We start from the raw sequence: 21948 nt of genomic DNA, 5'->3' as shown, positions 1-21948 counted from the left end.
GCTCTGTCCTTGGGTGACCTCCTGCACCTCCCTGGATGACCTCAGCTTCCACAGAAGCCCACAGCTTCAATCACCACTTCTTTGCAGATGACTCACACATGGTTATTTCCAGCCTCAACCTTTCTCTAAGCTAGAGACCAGGATATCCAGCTCCTTTGTCAACATCTCCCTGTGGACAGGTCAAAGCTCAGAGAGGTTAAGTAACATGGCCAAGGTACAAGCCAGGAGCAGCACTGGGTCATGAGTCCAAGGGGTCAACCTATAGCCATAACCTTGTATCATTTGATGTTATAATAAACATAAAACACCTGCTGCCTGTAGTGCCAGGGATGCCTTGGCGCCCGGGAGGAAATACACCACTACTGTTAATTGCTATCACTATCATTATTGTCATCATCGTTAGAGTAGCATCATTATTATCATAGCAACTGCGAGATACAAGGTATTGAGCACCTCTGGCTATTGGAGGCATTAAGCTATAGCTTGATCTCTAATTCTTATTTCTACCTTGCAGGAGGGAAAAGGGTCATCCCATTTTATAGATGAGGAAACAGAAGCACACAAAAGTAATTTGCAAAAAACCAAAATCCAAAAAATGGAGCATTCATACATATATTTGGTGAAAGTAACAAAGTCATAGAACAGGATTGCCAGATGAGTCTATCTTCATGGGATAGAAGATCTATCCATAAATGTCTGTGTAGTCAAAGATCTGCTGGCTCTTCACCAAAACCCATGTCAGTTTCCTCCTGGGAGTACAATTGGCTCTTCCTCAGCTTCCCTTACAGCCTGGTGTGGTCAAGGAAATGTGCCAGCCCATAACACATGGGTAGAATGATGTGCATCACTCATAAGTATGGCTCATGGGAACATCCCACACAACTTCTATGTACTTTCTTCTTTCCCCAGCTAGACGCAGAGCACTCTGAGCCCTAGGGTTGGATCCAAAAGTTGAGATTGGCCTTAGATCCCTCCACACCTGAGGAAAAGCCACCTACATTCCAGGAACACCCATCTTGGACTTACCATGTGAGCAAAAAATGGACTTCCATTGTGTAGAGCCATCTAATGCTTTACAACTTGTTACAGCAGCTATTGTTACCCTGACAAATACAAACCATCAGTTTGTGTGTGTGTGTATATATATATATATATATACACACACACACACATATATATACATACACACACACACACACACATATATATGGAAACTGCATATATATATTGAGAAACCTGCCTGCAAAGATATATACCAAAATGTTAATGTGATTGCCTCTGGCTGTAGACCTTACAGGTGAATTTCATTTTCTTTTTGCTGATCTGTATTTTCAATAAGCTATCACTCGCCTAATAAGACGCCCAAGTGACTTTTTAAGTGATAACAGATGGCCCACACAGTAATTTAGAATCTTTGAGATTTTAGGAATGTGGTGGCCAGTGGCGAAGCCTTCACCCAGGCAACTCCTCTGCTGGTCATATGGTCATTCACCAACAGGCATATGCAATGTACATGAGATGATGTTAATAATAATGATGATAATGATGCAGTGCATTTATAGCGCTTCCTTCACAAAAGTCCCGGGGTGCTTCACATTCCAGCACAATTAAAGGCAGCCACAGACAAAAAACCTTTTCAGCTGTGCTTTATAAAGGAAAAGCAATTCAGCTTTTTGAACATAAAAGGAAGACGATTCCACTAGATGATGGGGGGGGGTGGAATCTTCATGTGCTCAGTGCCCCCCCCACCCCCACTCTTGTATGTTATATTTAGGACAATCAAACTGGCCCAAAGGGGGGAAGAAATCAGAAAGCCCACAAGTACAGAGTTACTGGAAAAGGAAGTCAAGATCTCATTCGGGGATGGAGTTACTACTGTCTTAGAAGGCAGGGTCCTCTATTTGTCAAATATTGCAGCTTGGCGCTGTTATATTTGAAAGCACAAAAAAACAAGAACTGATTCGGAGCTGGACGTCGTCTATTAAAAAGCTCCTGATATTTACCAGACTTAGAGTGCTGTGCAAATGAGGCCCCACGGCATTTCACTACTACCTTGCCCCAAGGGGTTGGAGTTGGGGGGTGGGTGAAATCCAGCCAACCTCACATGACATCACAACTGCATTCAGACTCTGGGCACCCAGCGACTGAGGACACTTGCCCAATGAGAAATTTTTTAAAATCTTCCTGAAAGCAGTGGGGAAGCCCTGTTCCTTTCTCTTTCCTGGGGTGTATATCCCAAGCCCCTCTCTCACGACAAGATGTCTCTGGAATGCCCCTTATTGTCCTGATCCCTCCTATTCCCACCCCTGAAAAAGCCTCTTAAGTTTTTGGTGTTCCCAAACACAGAGGAACCACTCAGGCACCTATTCTGAAGCCCCACTCAGGTGGAAACACCACAGCGATATCCAGAGCACCCCAGAATCCCATTTCCTCTGCTTGCATTCTTTGGGGCTGGGCTAGGTTGGTGCTTTCACTGCTTTCAACCAAATGAGTTTTGACACACTGAACTGACGAATTAGCAGAGTGTAAGAGGAGGCAGCAGGCAGCCAGGCCATCAGGAAACTTGCAGAGTGCTGTGAGTTAGCTACTGTTTAAAATCTTTCATTGACTTCCCACTGCAATAGAATAAATTCTACACCTTTATTCACACCTTTGAAGCCCTGCAGCCTCCTTCCTGCCTCCCCGCAGTCATTCACATACTTCCTTCTGGTCTTCAAATGTGCCTGTCTCATTCCCACCTCAGGGCCTTTGCACCTGCTGTACCACCGCCTGGACCACTCTTTCCCTGCTGCTCCTCTTCATTAGGTCTCAGTGCAAATGTCAGTTCCCCCAGATACCTCTTCTCAGCCCCTCCTCAAAGTAGCCCTCCTGTCACTCTGACCCATCCTCCATTTGTGGTCTTCACAGCTCTTAAGGCAATGCTGTAGTTATCTTACTTGTCTAATTTGTTACTGACCGTCTTTTCTGCTGGAATGGAAAGTCTTTGTAGGACAATAGGAACTGTGTTCTGAGAACCTAGCAGGCAGCCAGGCACTCAGCCAGGGTCCCATGCACATCTGTGAACACGCGTTAGCACTGAAGCTAACGGGTGGCTCTCGGGCCCCTGCTGGTCTTCACTTTTGGACATTTTGGGCCCTCCTTCTTCCTGGGCCCAGCCACTCACCAGTCTGTGCCGCCTGGCAAAATGGTTCGTTGAGGCCGCAGGAAGTTTCAAGGGTGTGCAGCTCTTGGCAGCAGAAAAGCCTGATCACTCAGGGTAGGAAGTGGGAGCCGGTCTCTTTAGAGCGATGGTTCTGATCTTGAGCACATAGAGACTTCCTGGAAGTCTTCTTAAACTCAGAGAGTGGGCCCACCCCCAGAGCTTCTGATTAGGAGAGAGGGAATTCTTTATCCTATATTTGTCTTTCTAAAAAGCTCCGAGGTGATGCTAGCCAGGGGTCCACGCTATGAAGCATCGCTTTATTTAAGATTTTATTTATTTATTCATGAGAGACACAGAGAGAGAGGCAGAAACACAGGCAGAGGGAGAAGCAGGCACCACGCTGGGAGCCCAACACGGGACTCGATCCCGGGTCTCTCGGATGAGGTCCTGGGCTGAAGGCGGCGCTAAAGCCACCCGGGCTGCCCTGAAGCATGGCTTTAAATAATTTGGAGATTCTAGGAAAAGATTGGAGGAGGGAGGTGGGGGCTTGTGGGCTATGGGATCTTCATCAATTGTTATTGTTAATACTACAAGTCTTTTGCTGGGAGAGAGAAAGTGAGTGTGTGTTTTATAAGATAAGGAGCAGGACAGGGATCCCGGGGTGGCGCAGCGGTTTGGCGCCTGCCTTTGGCTCAGGGCGCGATCCTGGAGTCCTGGGATCGAATCCCACGTCGGGCTCCCGGTGCATGGAGCCTGCTTCTCCCTCTGCCTGTGTCTCTGCTTCTCTCTCTCTCTCTCTCTCTCGTGACTATCATAAATTAAAAAAAAAAATTAAAAGAGCAGGACAAAGAAAGAGAAGAGAGAGTGTGTGATGTAGAGTGTATATGGAAGAGGCGTGTGTGTGAGTGTATGTGTGTGCTGGCCCATAGCAATTTACAGGGTATGTTAGTACATAAACAGAATCAAAGCTACAAAAAAATGAAACCGGTTTAATAAGCCAGTGGCTCTCAAAAGGCAGTGTACCAAATCCTCCAAAACTTAATTAAAAAGACAGAGGCTTTGGCTCATTGATCTAGGAGGGAGCCTAGCTCTTGCATTGTTACCAAGTCCCGCAGGTGAGTCTGGTGTGATCCGGGAAATCCTGCGATGTAGTAGTCTTGCCTACCCCCCTCGCCCTGGCGGATGCAGCCCGAGGCAAAGAAGGAAGCCGCTGGGCTAACATCAGATCCCTGTCTGCTCAATTCCAGGTCCTGCCAGTCTTGTTCAAGGGCTCCCCTTCCCTGTCTGACCCCAGTTTCCCCACTTGTAATATGGGCACAGTAACAAAAGGAAGAACATCACCATGCCCGGCCCGAAGCAAGGCACTTGCTGAAGGCTGGTGGAACCTGTTGCTGTTTTGGTGTCTTTGGGGGGCTCTGCCTTTATCAACATTAAATAAATGCCTCTCAAGGCAGGGAGATGGTTTCGGACATGAGGATCAGCTGTGCCCCATTTAGCTTCCAGGAAGGGAGCCCCACAATGGACCCGGTCGTCTCCGCCTGGCCCATGAGCACACTGCGTCTTCCTTTCCAGGGACAGGGCTGGGGCGGGAGCTAATAAGTGCACTGGGACATGGTGATAAACCTTTCGGGAAGAATGGGGCGGCTTCTCCCTCCCTTGACCCACCCTTAGTGACAACGAGGGTGGAGCTGCTGGTACAGACGCACCACCTGCAGAAGGGCGACGGCGCAGGGCCGTCATAACGCAGTGCTTCCCGGGCTGGCCAAGGGCAGCGGGCCGGGATGAGGGACCAGGCACTGGCGCCTGGTGAAGTCATCGGGACCGACCAGAATGGGAAGTCAGGGCAGATACACTGGCATTTCCCACAAGCCCCCACCTCCCTCCTCCAGATAAACTGCCTTGGCAGCTGTCAAAATACTCTTCCTGGGCCACCACCCTCTATTTTGGGTTTTTCTTTTCTTTTCTTTCTTTTTTTTTTTTTTTTTTTTGTCCTTTAAGACATTAGTTCCTGACCCTGCTCACAACCCTCCAAGGGCTACCCTGAGCATAATAAGATCCAGACCTCTCGCCAGGCTTCCAGGTCCTACAGCAGAGGGTTTCCCAGGTGCCTCGTAGAGTCATGTGGGGGAAGTTTTGTACTGAAATCTGTGGCCTCTACAGACTAATTAAACCAGAGACTCTCAGGGAGTGGTTCTTGACTGGGGGTGACTTTGCCCCAGGGGATATTCGGCCATCTCTGAAGACATTTTTGGTTCTTACAACTAAGGACTTGGTACTATTGGCATCTGGTGGGTAGGGGGCAGGGATCCTGCTAACCATCCTACAATGCATGGGCCAGACTCCTATAGATGAACAATCTTGCCCCAAATGAGCTGGTGCCAAGCTGATGGGCTGCTGTAGGCATCAGTGCCCAAGTCAACCAGGCTCGAGCACCACTCCCCTCCCCAGTCTGGCCCCTGCTGGCTTCTTTACTCACCTCCCACCCTCTCGTCCTCACCGACCATGTTCTACCACAGTCTTCTTTCTGGTCCAAAGCACACCCTGCTCATTCCTACCCCCGGGCCTTTGCATGTGCTACTCCCTCTGCTAGGTGTGCCCTGCCCCATGTCTTCACAGCTGGCTCTTTGCACTCAGGTCTGTGCACAAATGCCACTTCTTCAGAGAGGCTGCCTGGATCTTCCCTCCCATAATACATACCTAAAATAACTCCATCCCCAAGTCTCTCTACAGCACTGCTCTGGCTTGGTTCCTTCAATATGCTGGGACCTATTCAAATGGTCTCATTATTACTTAGCACTAGTCTGTCTCCCCCACTACAATGACAGCATTCTGAGAACAGGGTCTATGTCTGTCTTGCTCAGCGTCATCCCCTGGCATCCAGCAAAGTGCCTGGTACTCAACGTGTTTACTAAGTATCTGATGATTGAATGAATGAATAGACAAGGATTGGGGGAGGCTAGGGTTTTCAAGCTGTTGGAGGATCAAGTGCATTGCTAGAGACCTCGTGTTTCTGTCCCAGCCCCACTTTCTTCTCCTGGCCTCAGTCTCCATATCTGTAATATGGCCCGGATGAGTTCAATGGGATCAGGCTCCTGCTAATGAAGCTCTCCTGGAGACATCAGTGGTAGTGTTTTGCTTTGGTCTGGTCTCCATGGCACCTAGCTAAGGTAGGTTGGTCCTGGCTCCTGTCACCAGATTAATAACAAATTTCTTCCCACTGAGATCCTAATTATTTTGTAATTTTGTCTGGTCTTTTTTTTTCCCCCAAAAAACTTTCCTGTTTCCATTTCTCTCTGCACTAGCTGGTTTACATCAGCATCTGTGCTAAGCACACAGTAGGTACTCACTGGTAATATGCCCCAGGGTATGGTTCCCAGATATTAATTAGATTAGAATGGGTTGGGGAGCTTGGTTAGAAAGTCTTAACCTACAAACAGGCTTAAATCATTAGGTCCAAGGTGATGTGATAAACTAAAAACTGAAGCCCAAAGATATCCAGGTTCTAATCCCTGAAAGCCACAAAAGTTATCTCAATATTGCCAAAGGGGGCAGCCCCGGTGGCGGTGGCGCAGCGGTTTAGCACCGCCTGCAGCCTGGGGTGGGATCCTGGAGACCCGGAATCGAGTCCCACATTGGGCTCCCTGCATGGAGCCTGCTTCTCGCTCTGCCTGTGTCTCTACCTCTCTGCCTGCCTCTCTCTCTCTCTGCCTCTGAATAAAAAAAAAAATGCCAAAGGGACTTTGTAGATGTGATTGAGGTTGAGCATGTTGAAATGGGAGAGGTTTCCAGATGGATAGGTCCAAGATGCAATCACAAGTATCCTTGTAAGAGTGAGATCTGACCACAGAAGGAGGCTATGTGACCATGGAAGCAAGAGGGAATGCCGCTAGCCTTGAAGATAGGATTAAGGGACCACAAGCCAGGGATCCCTGGGTGGCGCAGCGGTTTGGCGCCTGCCTTTGGCCCAGGGCGCGATCCTGGAGACCCGGGATCGAATCCCACATCAGGCTCCCGGTGCATGGAGCCTGCTTCTCCCTCTGCCTGTGTCTCTGCCTCTCTCTCTCTCTCTCTCTGTGACTATCATAAATAAATAAAAAAAAAAAAAAAAAAAAAAAAAAGGACCACAAGCCAAAGAATGCAAGGAATGTTCTAGAAGCTGAAAAGACATGGAAATGTTCTCATTCATAAAGGAGAGCAGCCCTTGGCTGTAGCCCAGTGAGACCTACTCCAGACTTCCAACCTCTATCACTGCAGAACAATAAATGTGTGTCATATTACCACCCAAGTGTGTGCCCATCACAACATCCCTAGGAAACCAATACAGGAGCACCCAGGTGCCTGCATTTGAACGACCTTCCTCCCTTTGCTGGCTCTGATGCAGGAGATCCAGGTGGACTATATTTCAGGGAGCACCACTCCAGAGCTGCTCCAGGCTGCTTTTCAAACCAGCCCATTCCCAGAGCTTTTTGTCAGAGTTGGAGGGACCCTGCCACAAGCACCCACTTCTGCCTCATTTTGCAGATTGGGGACACTGAGGCCTTGGGAACTCTGCAGCAAGGCGGAAGGATGAGAGATGTTTTCATTCAGCTCTGTCGGCTTTCAAATTCCACTTGGAGTTTTTTAAATGAACGATTGTGCAGACTGCCAATAGCTTTGCAATAATCTCATAATGACCCAATCGTGAAACGATTTAGCAATCCTGCTGCTAATTGTATTTGTGGATATAGCAATTGGGTAACTAGTTGGTTATTACTCATTCCCCAAGAGCCATACACATCGTATTACAAGGAAGCTAATCTTAGAAATACTTGTTAACTCCGATGATAATTACTAAGTAATTGGCTAGAACACGCCATTGTGAATTTAGTTGGAATATGCCAGGTAATTATCTGGTCTTATGTTCCCTGTAAAATAAATCCAGGGTCCCAAAATTGTTCCAGTTGGTTGGCTATTGTCCAACCATCGACCTCAGCCAGCCAATTATGTGGATGCAGGTGATTAATCAAATTACTCAAATATCAGGTTTCAAACTGAATGTTCAGATAAAAGGCCTGACGGTCAACAAGTGGATGGTGCTACATGGGAGAATGGGGTTCACAGAGCATCCCCCAAGATAAAAAAATAAATAATGATACAATAATATGGAATAAATGCCACTTCTTTGGGGCTCATCTGGCTTCTTCACACAAAATACCAAAACACTTCATAGACCAATTACATGTCCCAAAGCTGCAGAGTCTTTATCACGGTGCCAGGAAAAGGCTGTGCTATTTGTGAAATCTGCAGGCAGTTACGGTGCTCGGGGAGTAGGGGGGCAGAGTTTGTACATAATAGAAATTTCAGGCCCCAAATGCAGCTGGCTTACAGGATGAGTGACACATTTTCATAATGACCACTTATTTCTCAAGGGTGGCTGCTAACTGAATCTGTCCACTTCTAATTACCCAGCCCTTGGGAAAGGGGTGAGGGAGGCTTGGGGTACTGGGATCCATCAGTAACACTGAGAAAGTCAGAGGGCGGGAGGCGAGAGGTCCTTAGAAGGGCCAGGCAAAGGACAGGAGATGATGGGTTTCAAAGTTCTAGTTTGGAGATGTCAAAAAGAGGGGTTACTGGAAGGTGAGAAGCTGACCGGAGAGAAATTTGGGGTGACAGTCTGGTGGAAGCAGTAGAAAGAAGGCCAGTGAGGGGAGGGGAAAGACCGCCTTCCAACCAGATGTACACATCCCAAAATAAAAGGCTATGCAGGAGGATGACACATTCTGGATAATGAAGAGAGGAGGAAAGGAGCTGTGGCAGGTTGTAGAAGTAGCCTCAGGTTGTCCCTCTCCCTGCATCTATGCCCCTGCCACATGACATCACAAATCCTCCCATGCCGAGGTAAGGTCTGTTTCTCCATGCCTCAAATCTAGGTTGACCATGTGAGTTGGTTTGGCCAACGTTCATTGATCAATGCAACATGACAGAGGTGTGAAAGGCACTTGCCCATCAGGGCTCAACCTCTTGCAGCACTTGGAATCCTGAGACCACCACAAGAATGAGCCTATCTTGGCTGCTGGGGTATACAAGGCCATGAAGAGGAGAATCAGGGCACTCCAGCTGCCAACCTGCCAACCTGTGGACACAGAAGTAGGGACATCCAAGAATGACCAGCTCCTAGTCTGACCTGCCAGCTGCCCACAGACACATCCATGAGCCCAGCTACTGGGCCTGGCTCAGCACAGAACTGTCCACAGAAGAGAGGAAAACTCTCAAGCATTGGGGGTAGCTTGTTACTCAGCACAAGCTTATTGATACACTCACCTCATGAGAACAGCTCAGCCCCTGCATGCCGTCTGAGCTGGTTATTTGAGAGCCTCTTCTGTTCTGTTTAGGGTTGAGAACTAACATGTTTACCCTCGTTTAGGAAGGATTGAAGGGCCACTTCTCAATCTCCAATCCTTTGAAAACACCATCTGACACATGGATTCCAGTCAATCCATCATCTGCACAGTCAATGCTGACAGACAATAACACACCTTCTTCTGACCCCTGAGATCTTATAAGTGGGCTCAAAGATGCTCTGTATCACAAGGGAACCAAAGACCCACTGGCTCTTCCTGAGCTCACAGCTCCTGCTATGACACCTGTCAAGATGAGAGGCTTGTGTATTTGGGATCTTCTCACTGGAGTTGAGAATGAGAAGGAGAGAGATCCTAGCTGACTCTTGGCATCACAGGCCACACCAAGAAGGGCATGAGTATGGCTAGCCCTAATGCAACAGGAGAGCAACAGCCAGAGTTTAAAAACACACCAAAGAATTGAAACCAAAGCTATTTTTTTTCAATGCCCCATGTCACTGAGTGAGACTAGAGATCAAGTTCTGGAAAGTTGCTATCACCTGACATTTTCTTAATGTCAGTTCTCACTATGTCTCTTGTGCAGCTATAGATCATGGTTGTTGGATATTTAAGATAGCAATGGTAAAGTGCTGCAAATGTTGTCTGCTTCTTGAATGAAAGAAGTCATCATGATCTCAGCCCAGGGTTGGCCAAACTAGGGCCCAAGAGCCAGATCCAGCACATCACCTGCTTTTATAAATAAAGTTTTATTGGCACTCAGCCACATACAATCATTTACATCTTGTCTGTGGCTGCTTTCACATCACAGGACAGAGTTGAGCAGTTGGTACCGAAACTGTATGGCCCATAAAGCTAAAATATTCATTCCTGGGCCCTTTACAAAAAAAATCAGCCAATTCCTGATTGGATCCATTCAGCTCAATTTAAATACGGAGACAGTGAATCTCAGTGATGTTGTTTCACAAATCCTTGGAGTACATGGGGACCAGAACCAACTTTCCTAACCTCCCATTTATGGTGCCCTTCCCGTGGCACCACTCTGCCAAAGGATTTTGGCATCAAAAGTATTTTCTGGAATGTCAAATCTTAAAACCACACCATTGTAAATGGTAGAGCCAGAAGAAGCACCATTTACCAGAACAAGGCATTAACCAGAACCCCTGCTTCTCAAGGCCACCAGAAGCAGAGCTCTGGGAATGGACCCATGGGTGGGAAGCCTGGGAAGGACTGACCTGGTGATGATGGCCAGGTGAGGTGGGCTCATGCAGGCGCCCATGAAGAGCACCACGTTCTCATGCCGCGTCTGCCTGTAGGCCATCACCTCTCGCTTGAAGGCCTTTAGCTGTTCCTCGTTGTCCCTCTCGATGTCGATCAGCCGGATGGCCACCTCGCCATGCCAGCGGCCATGGTACACCTGCCCAAAGCGGCCCTTGCCAATGAGCTCGCCGATCTCCAGCTGCTCAAAAGGGATGTCCCACTCCTGCAGGAAGATGCTGGTCTGGCTGGCCTTGCGTGGGAAGCTCCTGGCTGAGAGCAGGGACAGGTTCATCTCCTCAAATTCATCCTCCGACTCCTCGGCCTCATCGTGGCCCTCTTCATTCTGTGGCCGGGAAGGGGAGAGTGATCAGAGTGGCCCCTGCCCTGCCTTCCCACGAGGTCCCCCAGATCTGGACACGTCTCTATGTGCGTTTTTGGCCAGTGTGGACATATATCTATTTGCCCAGGTCACTCTTGTCTAGAATCATATAAGGTGGAGCTGAAAGGGAGATCATGGTTATCCAATGCCCTTTTGCTAGGGGAGAAACTGAAGCTCCCAGAGAAGAAATGCTAGAGGACCACCCATGCTGGTTTGCTGGACTTTCCTGGTTTGGGCACTGAATGTCTCCTGGGGGAGGGGACACCCAGCTGGCTCAGTCAGGACAGCATATGACTCTTGATCTCGGGGTTGTAAGTCTGACCCCTATACTGAGTGTAGAGAGTAATGAAAAATGAAAGTCCCTTCTGGAAGCCCCTCGGTCCCAGCAAACAGGGATGGTTGGTCATCCCGGGATGATGCAGAGCTGGGCAACTGCATCGCACAGCTAGACAGAGCTCGGGTTAAGATACAAGTGTCTCAACTCCTAATATCCAATGCTTTCCTATTCTACCATGATGTTTTGACCTGCCTACTCATGCATGTGTAATGAAGACAACAGGCTGAGCTATGGGTGCATCAGGTGTCTGCATGGAGCATGTGACAATCCTCAATATGGAGTGCCTTTTGCTTCCCCCAGGAAAATTGGAACTGACGAATCAGAAACGGGAACAGGTCAGAGCTACTCTGCACAGGCCAGATGACCGGGCTTCCTCCGAAGCCACGAGGGCAAGGGGTGGGAGGGAGGCTCATAGGATGGGCTTAACAATCAGACAAAATGAGCTGGAATCTGGCCTCTGTGTGACCTTGGGCAAACTGCTTGACTTCTCTGAGATTGCCTTCTCTCATCATAAAGTAGAGCTAATAAAATTTGCCCCCGGGGACGGTGTGAGGTTTGCAATGAAATGAAAGCCTCATAAATCCCTTGCACACATCTGACCACCTGTATCCAACAGCCACTGGGCTTCCTGAGAAAATGCAGATTCCTGGGCCCTCCCCAGAGCTACTGAATCAGAAAAAAAGTCAGGCCAGGGCCAGAACTCTGCATTTTTGTCCCACACTCCTGCATGGTCCAGGGGCCTGTCTTCCCAGAGCAGTGGTTGCGAATGCTCTGCCCCTTGGGTTCTTTGGCTTGAGTGAGGGAACAGCAGGAGCCCCAGCCAGTGGGGATTCCCAGAGGCGTGAGTCCTGACAGCAGCCTGAGAAGGTGGCCTCTTGGCTGGCCACAGATCTTCCTGACCCCACACCTGAGCAACCTGTCCCTCATGGCACACTCTGGAGAAATGACACAATTTCCGTTGGCTTCCCCCAGGATAATTTTTCAACTACCACAGTAACTGCAGAAAGGACTTGATTTTTTTTCTAGAAACACTGGTTCTACTTCCTTCGCTTCAGGACACACCATTAGGGCTGAGGAGTCCATGGTTCTTTCCCAGGACACTCCATTTATTCCTCTAGTAGTTTTGGCACATGGGAAGAAGTCCTAGAACATTCTCAAAAGCCTGCCAAGCTCAGTGTTCCCGGAGACTCTACTTCCTCCAGTGTATTCTTTGGAAGGCATTGGGGGCACATCCCCCTTGGTATTCACCTGGCCCTAAGCTGGTTTTTCAATGAAGAATGCAAATCTCTTGCCAACTTCTGCACAACTAGCTTTTCCATGATGCACACCATATAACACCCCATTAGGCTTGGTGCCGGGAGGGGCCCCCCACTTGTTAGCTGTCCTGGAGTTAGAACATACATCAAACAGGGTCCCCCCACCTTCACCTGCCCCCAGCCCTCTGCATCATTAAAGTCGGTTGTCAGCTCTCCAAGACCTGGGCAGCCCCAGGAAAAAGGTGTTTTTTCCTCTTCGAATCTCACCTCTGAGGTTGGCTCCACTTCAATTTGAAGTAATGGATTTCCTTCCAAGCTTTAAAGAAAGAAAAATAAATGTGACCCTCAGGTGAAAAGGTAGGTCTGTGTATTGTTTATCCATGTATGAAGAGTCTGAATGAGAAGCCCTCACCATCAAGGCTTTATCTCAAAATTCACTTCAACACTTGCATCTAAAATAATCCATAACCTCACCATGAAGAAGCAATGACAAGGACACTGCTTTAAAAAGATTTTCTGGACTGCTCAGGGTTCATTTTTATTGCTTTGGTTTCCACTAATCTAGCAGCTTCCTTAGAAATTGGCCTAAATGCCATGGGCAGAAGAATCCTCAGCTCTGGGTTTGCTAGGAAAGAATTAATGAGATCGCTAAAGTTCGCTTGGGTTCGGAATCCTATGGAAGAACCTTAGTGTTCGGGATTACAGGTACCTCCTGCTTTCTGAAAGCTGGCATCGCGCCACTTTGCTCTTAGGAAAGATCTACATTGGTATCTGTTTTGCTAACTAAAAGAAATTTGAAGAGGATTTTGCTTTTATGAAAAAGGGTAAAAAGTGAAATTGCATTCAGCTTATGTTTTGCAGCGAGTCGTTACAGAGGCAGCGTGCATCCAGGGCAGCCTGAGTGGGTGCATCCAAGCTCCTTCCCTAGGAGTGACCCTCAGCATCTCAGCATCCAGCCACCAGAGCTTTTACTTGTGTCTATAAGCATCTGTTTCATCTCCATTTATTCTGTGCATCCATTAGCAAGGTGTGTCCTCAGGTATCAGAAAAGCCAAGAGAGGTATTTTTTGGGGGGGTCGGGGGACACTCCTCAATTTTTTCATATAAATGAGTAATAATTGCTTCTTTGCATCACACCATTTTGGTTCATGAAAGTTCTCATAGGAATGCTCTACTTTCAGATAGTGGGGGAAAACTGCATGAGACAGGAATGGTGTGAGGCCATCAGAGGGGACACAGAGTTTGAAACTGGCATGGATCCTAACTTTGAAGAATACTATATATCACTACCGAAGGGACTAGAGCAAGTGCAGAGATATTGTGCAGAAAGGCTAAAAATGACAAGGGCCAAAAGTTAGGTACGAATTGAGTAAATGGAGTCTGATGGAAATGCCCCGGAGAGATTACTAGATGTGTTTTGAAAATTCTCCATGTTTGGGTATTATGCTGAGTGAAATAAGTCAATCGGAGAAGGGCAAACAGTGTATGTTCTCATTCATTTGGGGAATATAAATAATAGTGAAAGGGAATATAAAGGAAGGGAAAAGAAATGTTGGGAAATATCAGGAAGGGAGACAGAACATAAAGACTCCTAACTCGGGGAAACGAACTAGGGGTGGTGGAAGGGGAGGAGGGCGGGTGTTGGAGGGGAATGGGTGACGGGCACTGAGGTGGACACTTGACGGGATGAGCACTGGGTGTTTTTCTGTATGTTGGTAAATTGAACACCAATAAAAATTAATTTAAAAAAAATTTAAAAAAAATTCTCCATGTTTGAGCTAGTTGGCTGTTGCCAATCACATGGCATCAGGATGTGTAGAATGAGAACAAAACAAAACTGCATTAGACAGGTGTGTATGTGCACGCATGGGTGTGCATGTGTGCACACGCACATATGTGTCCATGCACGAATGTGAGGCAGTCATGAGCTTGTGAGCTGCAGCTGTGCTAAGCGTGGGCACAAGCCCGGTGTGGGTGCTGGGGGACACAATGTGTTTGTGTGTGTGAGTACTAAGTATATGTTGAGTACCATGTGGGTATGATGGGATATGCTCTGTGCAGGGGTTGATCTGGGTGCATGTGAGTTGGGTGTACCTCCTGGGGATGTTGGAGGCATGCCATATGTTGACAGTGTAGCTGGCTATGTACTGGGGTATGAAGGGAGTATGGGAACACATGGTATGTGATGGGCATGTGGGGTACAGTGTGTGTTAGAGGTGTTTCTGGGGGTGTGCTTTCAGAGGAGAGAGAGAGCGAGAAAGAGAGAGAGAGAGAGAGTGAGTGTGTGTGTGTGTGTGTGTGTGGAGTGCAGTGGGGAGACAGTAACTGGGCTGCTAAAGGCAAAGAAAAGCTGGACCCAGGGGCAGAAAAGAACCATACCTGCCCCCTTCCTATTTCCCCTGGGCAAGCTCGGCAGATCCCCTTCCCACCCCTCATTTGAAGGGCCACTGCTCTCCTGACTCTGAAACCCAAAAAAACTGCCTACCCTGCAGAAAGAGCCAGTCCACTTGCTGGAGAGGCTCCTGCAGACAGGGATCCTGAGAGGCTGTAAGAATTAAAAGAAAAGGAAAGAAGGGTGGACCGCAAAGTGCTGTTTGCTTTCATATAAATGAGTTATTTACAGTACGGCTGGGGAGGCGGAATGCAACCACACAGTGACAGCTGAAATGCTGGGAACCTGATGACTTGGGGAGATCTGGGTGGAATAATGCAGCTGGAGTCCCTCCTCACGCCCAACAACAGAACAGGGAGCCCTCCTCTGCTTGCATCAAGGCGTGATGATGGTAGCCTGGCGATTAAATTATTTCCTTCTGTGAAGAGTTAGTGCCCATCACTTTGTGCATGTTTAAGCAGATCGCAGGCATTTCGCTGGCACTCCCCGACTGCCATTTAATAACCTGGGGTTCGTCTTACACAAATTGTAGAATTGGTTTATGTGCAGCCAAGAAATGATCCGGAGCTAGATGTCGGCACAATATCCCCAGCAAATTGCTGCTCTTTTGATTTCACAGATGTACCATTTGGGTCTTTAACAAAATCCATAACACGGGTCAGAAAGGATGGAGTAGTTAGGGGAGCCCAAAGAATAACCAAGTAGGCAAAAATGGGAAGAGTTGGGAAACTGGCTGAATCGAAATCAAGTCCCTAGCATGCCTCACACTCTGGCCACAACCAAAGAAGTTAAGTCAAGGAAGGTGGTTTCACTTGGGTGCAGAGAACAGACCACCTGGAAAGAGAGGATGCTAACAATGCCACATCCTAAGACACTCATTGCAGTGTTATTTATGACAGTGAAATATGGGAAGATATGAGATCTGGCAATAAGGAAATGTTTAAGGACAGTTTTCTACATCAATAATGATATTTTACAGCCATTAAAAACAGTATCTATAAAGGGTCTGGAATAATACAAAAAATGAGATGTTATAGCTTTCCAGGATAACAAGGCAGGCTGGAAACTGCATAGATCATGAATCATATGTATGTAAAACAGGAATAGAAAGAGCACACATCAAAGTTCTAAGAGTGGTACAATTGTGAGTGATTATTTTTCCCTTCTTTTTTTTTTTTTTCTAGAAGAGTCCACATTTTCCAAAATTAGCTTATATTATTCTTATCATGGTATAAACCAGAGGTCAGCAACCTTGGTCTGTAAACAGATAGGAAACATTCTGGACTTTGCAGGCCATCTGGTCTCTGTTGCCACTACTCAGTTCTGCTGTTGTACTTTGTTTTATTTTTATTTTTATTTTTTTTATTGGAGTTCAATTTGCCAACATATAGCATAACACCCAGTGCTCATCCCATCAAGTGCCCCCCTCAGTACCCATCACCCAGTCACCCCCACCCCCCGCCACCTAGCTTTCTACCACCCCTTGTTCGTTTCCTAGAGTTAGGAGTCTCTCATGTTCTGTCTCCCTCTGATATATCCCACTCATTTTCTCTCCTTTCCCCTTTATTCCCTTTCACTATTTTTTATATTCCCCAAATGAATGAGACCATATAATGTTTGTCCTTCTCTGATTGACTTATTTCACTCAGCTTAATACCCTCTAGTTCCATCCACCTCAAAGCAAATGGTGGGTATTTGTCATTTCTAATGGCTGAGTAATATTCCATTGTATACATAGACCACATCTTCTTTATCCATTCATCTTTTGATGGACACCGAGGCTCCTTCCACAGTTTGGCTATTGTGGACCTTGAAACCCACAATAGACAGTATGTTGTAGCAAATGTACATGGCTGTGTTCCAATAAAACTTTATTTAAAAAAAAAAACAGGCGGCAAACTGGATTTGTCCCATAGTCTATAGTTTGCTGATCCCTAGCATAACCCTAAATCATGCTTTTTATGCTTGCACAATTTGTGCAAGATGAACCCCAATTATGCTTTTTAAAGTGGGGGGGGCAATGATGTAGAATAACTGTTCTTTCATTAAGCTCTAGCTATTGCAGAAAATTATCTTCCTGATTATAGAAGAGCCTGGGCATCCCTAAGGAAATGGTCCAGCCCCTGGAAATCAGACTTGACAAGCAGGGCCAGGACATGAAGCAGAGCTGACTTACCCCAGTATCCCACCCCATCAATTTCAGGAAAATAAAGACAGAAGACAGTGACCCTGACTGGGCTGAAGGCCCAGGACAGGGGAGGGAGGTTTCCATTCCACTTACATTGGATTTGAGGTCACTGGATGCAGGATGACCTGGGGTGCCCGGGTTGGCGTCTCTGGAACCGGCACAACATCTGAGAGGCAGACATGAGACAGTCAGAAACCCAATGTGGGGTCCGCAGCCTCCCCCAAGAACCTGGTTCCTGGGAGATGGAGTAGCTAGTAACTTTACAAAACATCACAGGTCCTTGGGGCTGGCCATCCCCTTTCCCTTCCTCCATCGCTTGAACTTTTCCTGCTCAGACACAGAAGGGTTCTAAGATGACACAAAACACTCCCCTGTTGACTAGAGGGTGGCCAGTACCCTCAGCCTCTGACCAGAAGCACCCTGGTCACCTCCAAATCACCCCCTACTCCTGAGTTCTCTTTGGGATGGTGAGGCCACTTGGTTTTATGGCCCCCAGTGCCCCACTCAGGCCCTCTGACTACCTCTCCCTTACCCCCTCTCTCCCTCTGCACCCCTCCTCACCCTGGCCCATCCCTCTACTGCTGACCACCTTCTCAGGCCTTTCTGTTTGCCTTGGGATCTCCCAACCTCTCCTCTTCCACCTCCACGTCCCACTATGATCCTGGGGATCTGGCGGTTCCACTGCCACCCTCTCTCTGAGCTTGACCACCCCGAGAGCCTTGCTTTCATCCATTCCAGCAACACATGTCCCTCAGCAGGCTTGCTCAGGACTCACCTGGGAAGATGAACTGCTGCTTGTATTTGTAGTAGTGGGATGCTTGCAAAAACAATGAAAACAGCAAAGTCAGTGCTGCCCTGGGGGCTGTCCCTTCAAATAACAAATCTGGTCCCACAGCGATCGTGTGAGTTCCCTGCCCACTCTTGAGGGTTTCCAGATTTCTGCAGACACCCTAAATGACAAGGGACTGGGAGGATATATAAAGGAACCAGAGCTCTATACATCCAATGCCAACCCTCTCACTTAAAGCCCCCTGAAAACAGAGCATCTCAACTCGGAGGGTCACCCAGAGCACAGTCCCATTTTTGTTAACTGCATAGGGACACACACACACACACACACACACACACACAGAGAAAAAGTCTGTGATTTGCCAGAGTGATTACAGAAGCTTTCAAAAAATCCTTTCTAACACAATGAAATATTCTCATGTCTGTGAAGATGTCTACTATCAAAAGACAAGAGAGAAGTACTGGCGAGGGTGTGGAGAAAGTGTGTAGGGCATGGTTGGTGGGAATGCAAACCGGTACAGCCACTGTGGAGAACAGTTTGGAGGGTCCTCAAACAATTAAAATCATTATGTGTTGTATGCCTTAAACTTATACAATGTTATATGTCAAGTATATTTCAATAAAATTAGAAAAAATATGCATTTCCTGTGTCTTCCAAATTTTCTGCCTTGAGCATCATATTAGCTTTCCTGCTGCTGGTGTAACAAATTGCCACACACTTGGTAGCTTAAAACAACTTCTTATAGTTCTAGAGATCACAAGTATGGAATAAGTCACAAGGGGCTAAAATCAAGGTGTCAGCAGGGCTGGTTCTTTCTGGAAGCTCCAGAGGAGAATCTGCTCCTTGTCTTTTCCAGCTGCTAGAGCCTACATTTCTTGGCCCAGAGTCCATCACTCCAGTCCCTGCTTTCGTCCTGACATCACCTCCTGCTGTCTCTGGCCTTCTTGGCTCCCTCTTGTAAGGACCCCTATGGTTACATTTAGGATCCATCTGGATAATCCAGGGGAATCTCCCCACCTAAGGATCCTTAACTTATTCACATCTGCAAAGTAAAGTCCCAGATAAAGTAACATATTCACAGATTCTGGGATTAGAGCCTAGCCATCTTTGGGGTACTGTGATCCTGCCTACCACGAGCATGAGCTGGTCTCTATATTTAGGGACAAAAGAAATGTCCTCAACTTGATGCTGCTTTCCCTACGATTCATTTAACTTTCAGTCCACTCAAAAGAGGCCAACTGCTCCGGACATCCCTGAGATTTCTAATGTTACCAGTTCCTCCAGTGGGGTCAAGAGGTATCATGGGCAGTGGGGGAGGTCACACAGAGCTTCATCTCCCTGAACAGAGGAAGTGAGCAGGAGTGGGGTCAGATAGGAGTCTGAATTGGTGACTATGCTTCTAGAAACAACTTTGTTACCTCCAGGGACAACCTACAACTGCACGTTGACTCACCAAGAATTCACACAGTGGTTGACAAACCATGGCCCACGGGCCAAATCTGTACCATCAGCTGTTTTTGTACATAAAGTTTTATTGGAAGACAGGCTCACATTCATTCAGTGGCATGCTGTCTTGGGCTGCCGTTGTGCTACAACGTCAGAGGTATTTGCCACAATGGAGGGGATACGGCCCACAAAGTCTAAAATGTTACTATCAGGCCCATTATAGAAAGTTTGGTGACTTCAGGGCTAAAGCAAAGAGGAGCTGCACAGCAGGAGTAGGAGGCTGATCCTAGAGGGTCGAATCCTTGCTCTTCCTTCGGCTGTTTGTAAAAGCTTCGGCAACCGTCTCCTGAGTCTCAGTTTCCATGTGTGTAAAATGGAGATAATAACAGTCTCTCCCAACCAGGGCTGAGATTATCATTATATGAGATCACAGTGCGTAGAAACGCTGAATAAGCCAGTATCTTTCCAAGCTCTGTTAATAACCAGACAAGAATGACTTATAATTAAGAGAAAATCAATTTCAAAGAGCGAAGTCATTAGCTGCCTCTGAGGTTGGAACTGATTTATAAACTCCCCCAGGACAGAGAACAAACCTCGGTATCTCAGGATCCCAAGGGCCCTTGGACCAGTGGGTGCACAACTCATGTTTGTGGAATTAATCTACTCTCTTGTAGTCTCTTCTAGCACAGCGGTCCCCAGATATCCCAGATAGTTGGAATCCAAACGGATGCATTTTCTGATTCGGCAAAATGAGGTGCCGGGGATGAGAAGCAATTCATTCAAAGTCCAGGGCAGAGCTTTAAAAGAAAACCAACCCCCAAGATTTCAAGGATCTTCTTCTGTTAGATAACTTAGGTTTTTTTCATTGCACACAGTCAACAAGGGGCTAAAATTAAAAAGGAAGAACCACCCGGGGTTCTCAAGAGGCTTAGCTGATCTCTTACCTCCCCAACTGGGACGGGATTCGGTGTCTGCAGAAAAGGCTAGCTGGCAGTGATATTCTTATACAGAGCAGCAGCTGGGGGAGGGAGCAAGCACTACTCTGAAAATGGACAGGTGTCAGGCACAGGGACAGTGGCAAACGTCTCCATGCACAGAGCCCCCCTCCCTCTTCGACCGCTCTGTGTGCTGGAGAACGGCTCACTCTTGATGACTGCAAAGGAGAGAGTGGCCAGAGAGGAGTCAAGGCGTCACTGTGAGCCCTGTCCTTGCTGCCAACAGACACCAGCAAGGAGCCGCTCCAACAGGAAGCCAATGAACCTGAGTGGCCTGTTCAGGAAAGCTGAGTGGCTCCCCGCTCTCTGGAACTGAAGAGGACTTGGGAACTGAGAGGCTGCAGGTGGCCAGAGGCCAGAGGGATAAGCAGACCACTTTGAAGGCACTTCTACTCTGAAGCCCTTCTTCCTCCCCTCCTTCCCCAAGGCCTCCCCCCAAAGCAGCCTGGATGGTTTTCTGGAAGGAAGGATCTAGAAGGAAGAATGGAGGAGAAGTCATCTCTTGCCCTCACCTCTTAGATAAAATCCAGATTGCTGTCATGCCTTGCAAGGCCCTTCCAGGCCTCTTCCCTGCACCTCTGAGTCTTGCCTGGTGCTGTTTCCCCTTATTCATGGCACTCAGGTCACAGGGACATTTTTTTCTGCTGTTTCCTGGGGCAGGGACTTTGCACATGCTCTGCTCCCTCTACTGGTCAACTCTCCCCCATCTTCGGAACTCAGCCACTGCTGACCCTTCAACCTAAACTTGCTCTCCTCTCGAATTTGCTGTAGGGCTGCTCTGATGCTATGCTTTTCCCGTCAAAGTACTTGTTGTAACTTATTTGAGGTGTATGTCTGCGTGGCTAACCCATCTCTCTCATTAAGCCATAGACTCCGTGAGAACAGGGACGGTGGCAGGTAGAATAATATCACTCTACCCAAGAGGTCCATATCCTAATCCCTGGACACTGTGACTACGTCCCCTTCCATGACAAAAGGGCCTTTGCAGGTATGATTCAGTTAAGGGTCATGAGACAGGGTGGTTATCCTGGATCCTCTGGGTGGGCCCCAAATGTAATCACATAAGTCCTTATGAGAGGGAGGAGGATGGCTCAGAGTCAGGGAGAGAATCAGATATGTGAAATCAGTGATAGAAATAGGGGTGAGAGTGGTGTGGAGCTCTGTGCAAATGGATGCAGAAAGCCACGAGAGGCTGGGAAAAGGCGAGGAAGTCGATTCTTTCCTAGCACTTCCCAGAGAAAACAGCTCTGCGGACACCTTGATGTTTAGCCTGGTGAAACTGACTTTGGACTTGTGACCTCCATCACCATAAGATAATAAACTGGGGCTGTTTAAAGCCACTAAGCTTGTGGTGATTTGTTACAGCAGCCACTGGAAACTCATACTGGGCAGTCCCGGTTTGTGTACTGCTCTATCCCTACTGCCTCG

At 47.6% G+C, this 21948-nt stretch overlaps 1 protein-coding gene across 1 annotated transcript in view; it reads right to left on the bottom strand.

Moving 5' to 3' along the window:
- KSR2 (kinase suppressor of ras 2) overlaps window positions 1–21948 on the bottom strand; it is a 400554-nt gene that overhangs the window by 41844 nt on the left and 336762 nt on the right. Inside the window, exons 11-14 of the mRNA XM_041729093.1 lie at window positions 18065–18106; window positions 17383–17455; window positions 12977–13025; window positions 10713–11080 (exon numbers count right to left, since the gene is read on the bottom strand). Of these exons, the coding sequence (XP_041585027.1) occupies window positions 10713–11080; window positions 12977–13025; window positions 17383–17455; window positions 18065–18106 (532 nt within the window). The remainder of the gene's footprint in view (window positions 1–10712; window positions 11081–12976; window positions 13026–17382; window positions 17456–18064; window positions 18107–21948) is intronic.

Source organism: Vulpes lagopus, chromosome 14, assembly GCF_018345385.1.
Source record: "Vulpes lagopus strain Blue_001 chromosome 14, ASM1834538v1, whole genome shotgun sequence".
In the NCBI taxonomy this organism is placed as follows: domain Eukaryota; kingdom Metazoa; phylum Chordata; class Mammalia; order Carnivora; family Canidae; genus Vulpes; species Vulpes lagopus.
The sequence above is the reverse complement of the archived record's forward strand: the minus strand, read 5'-3'. Positions and strand labels throughout refer to the sequence as shown.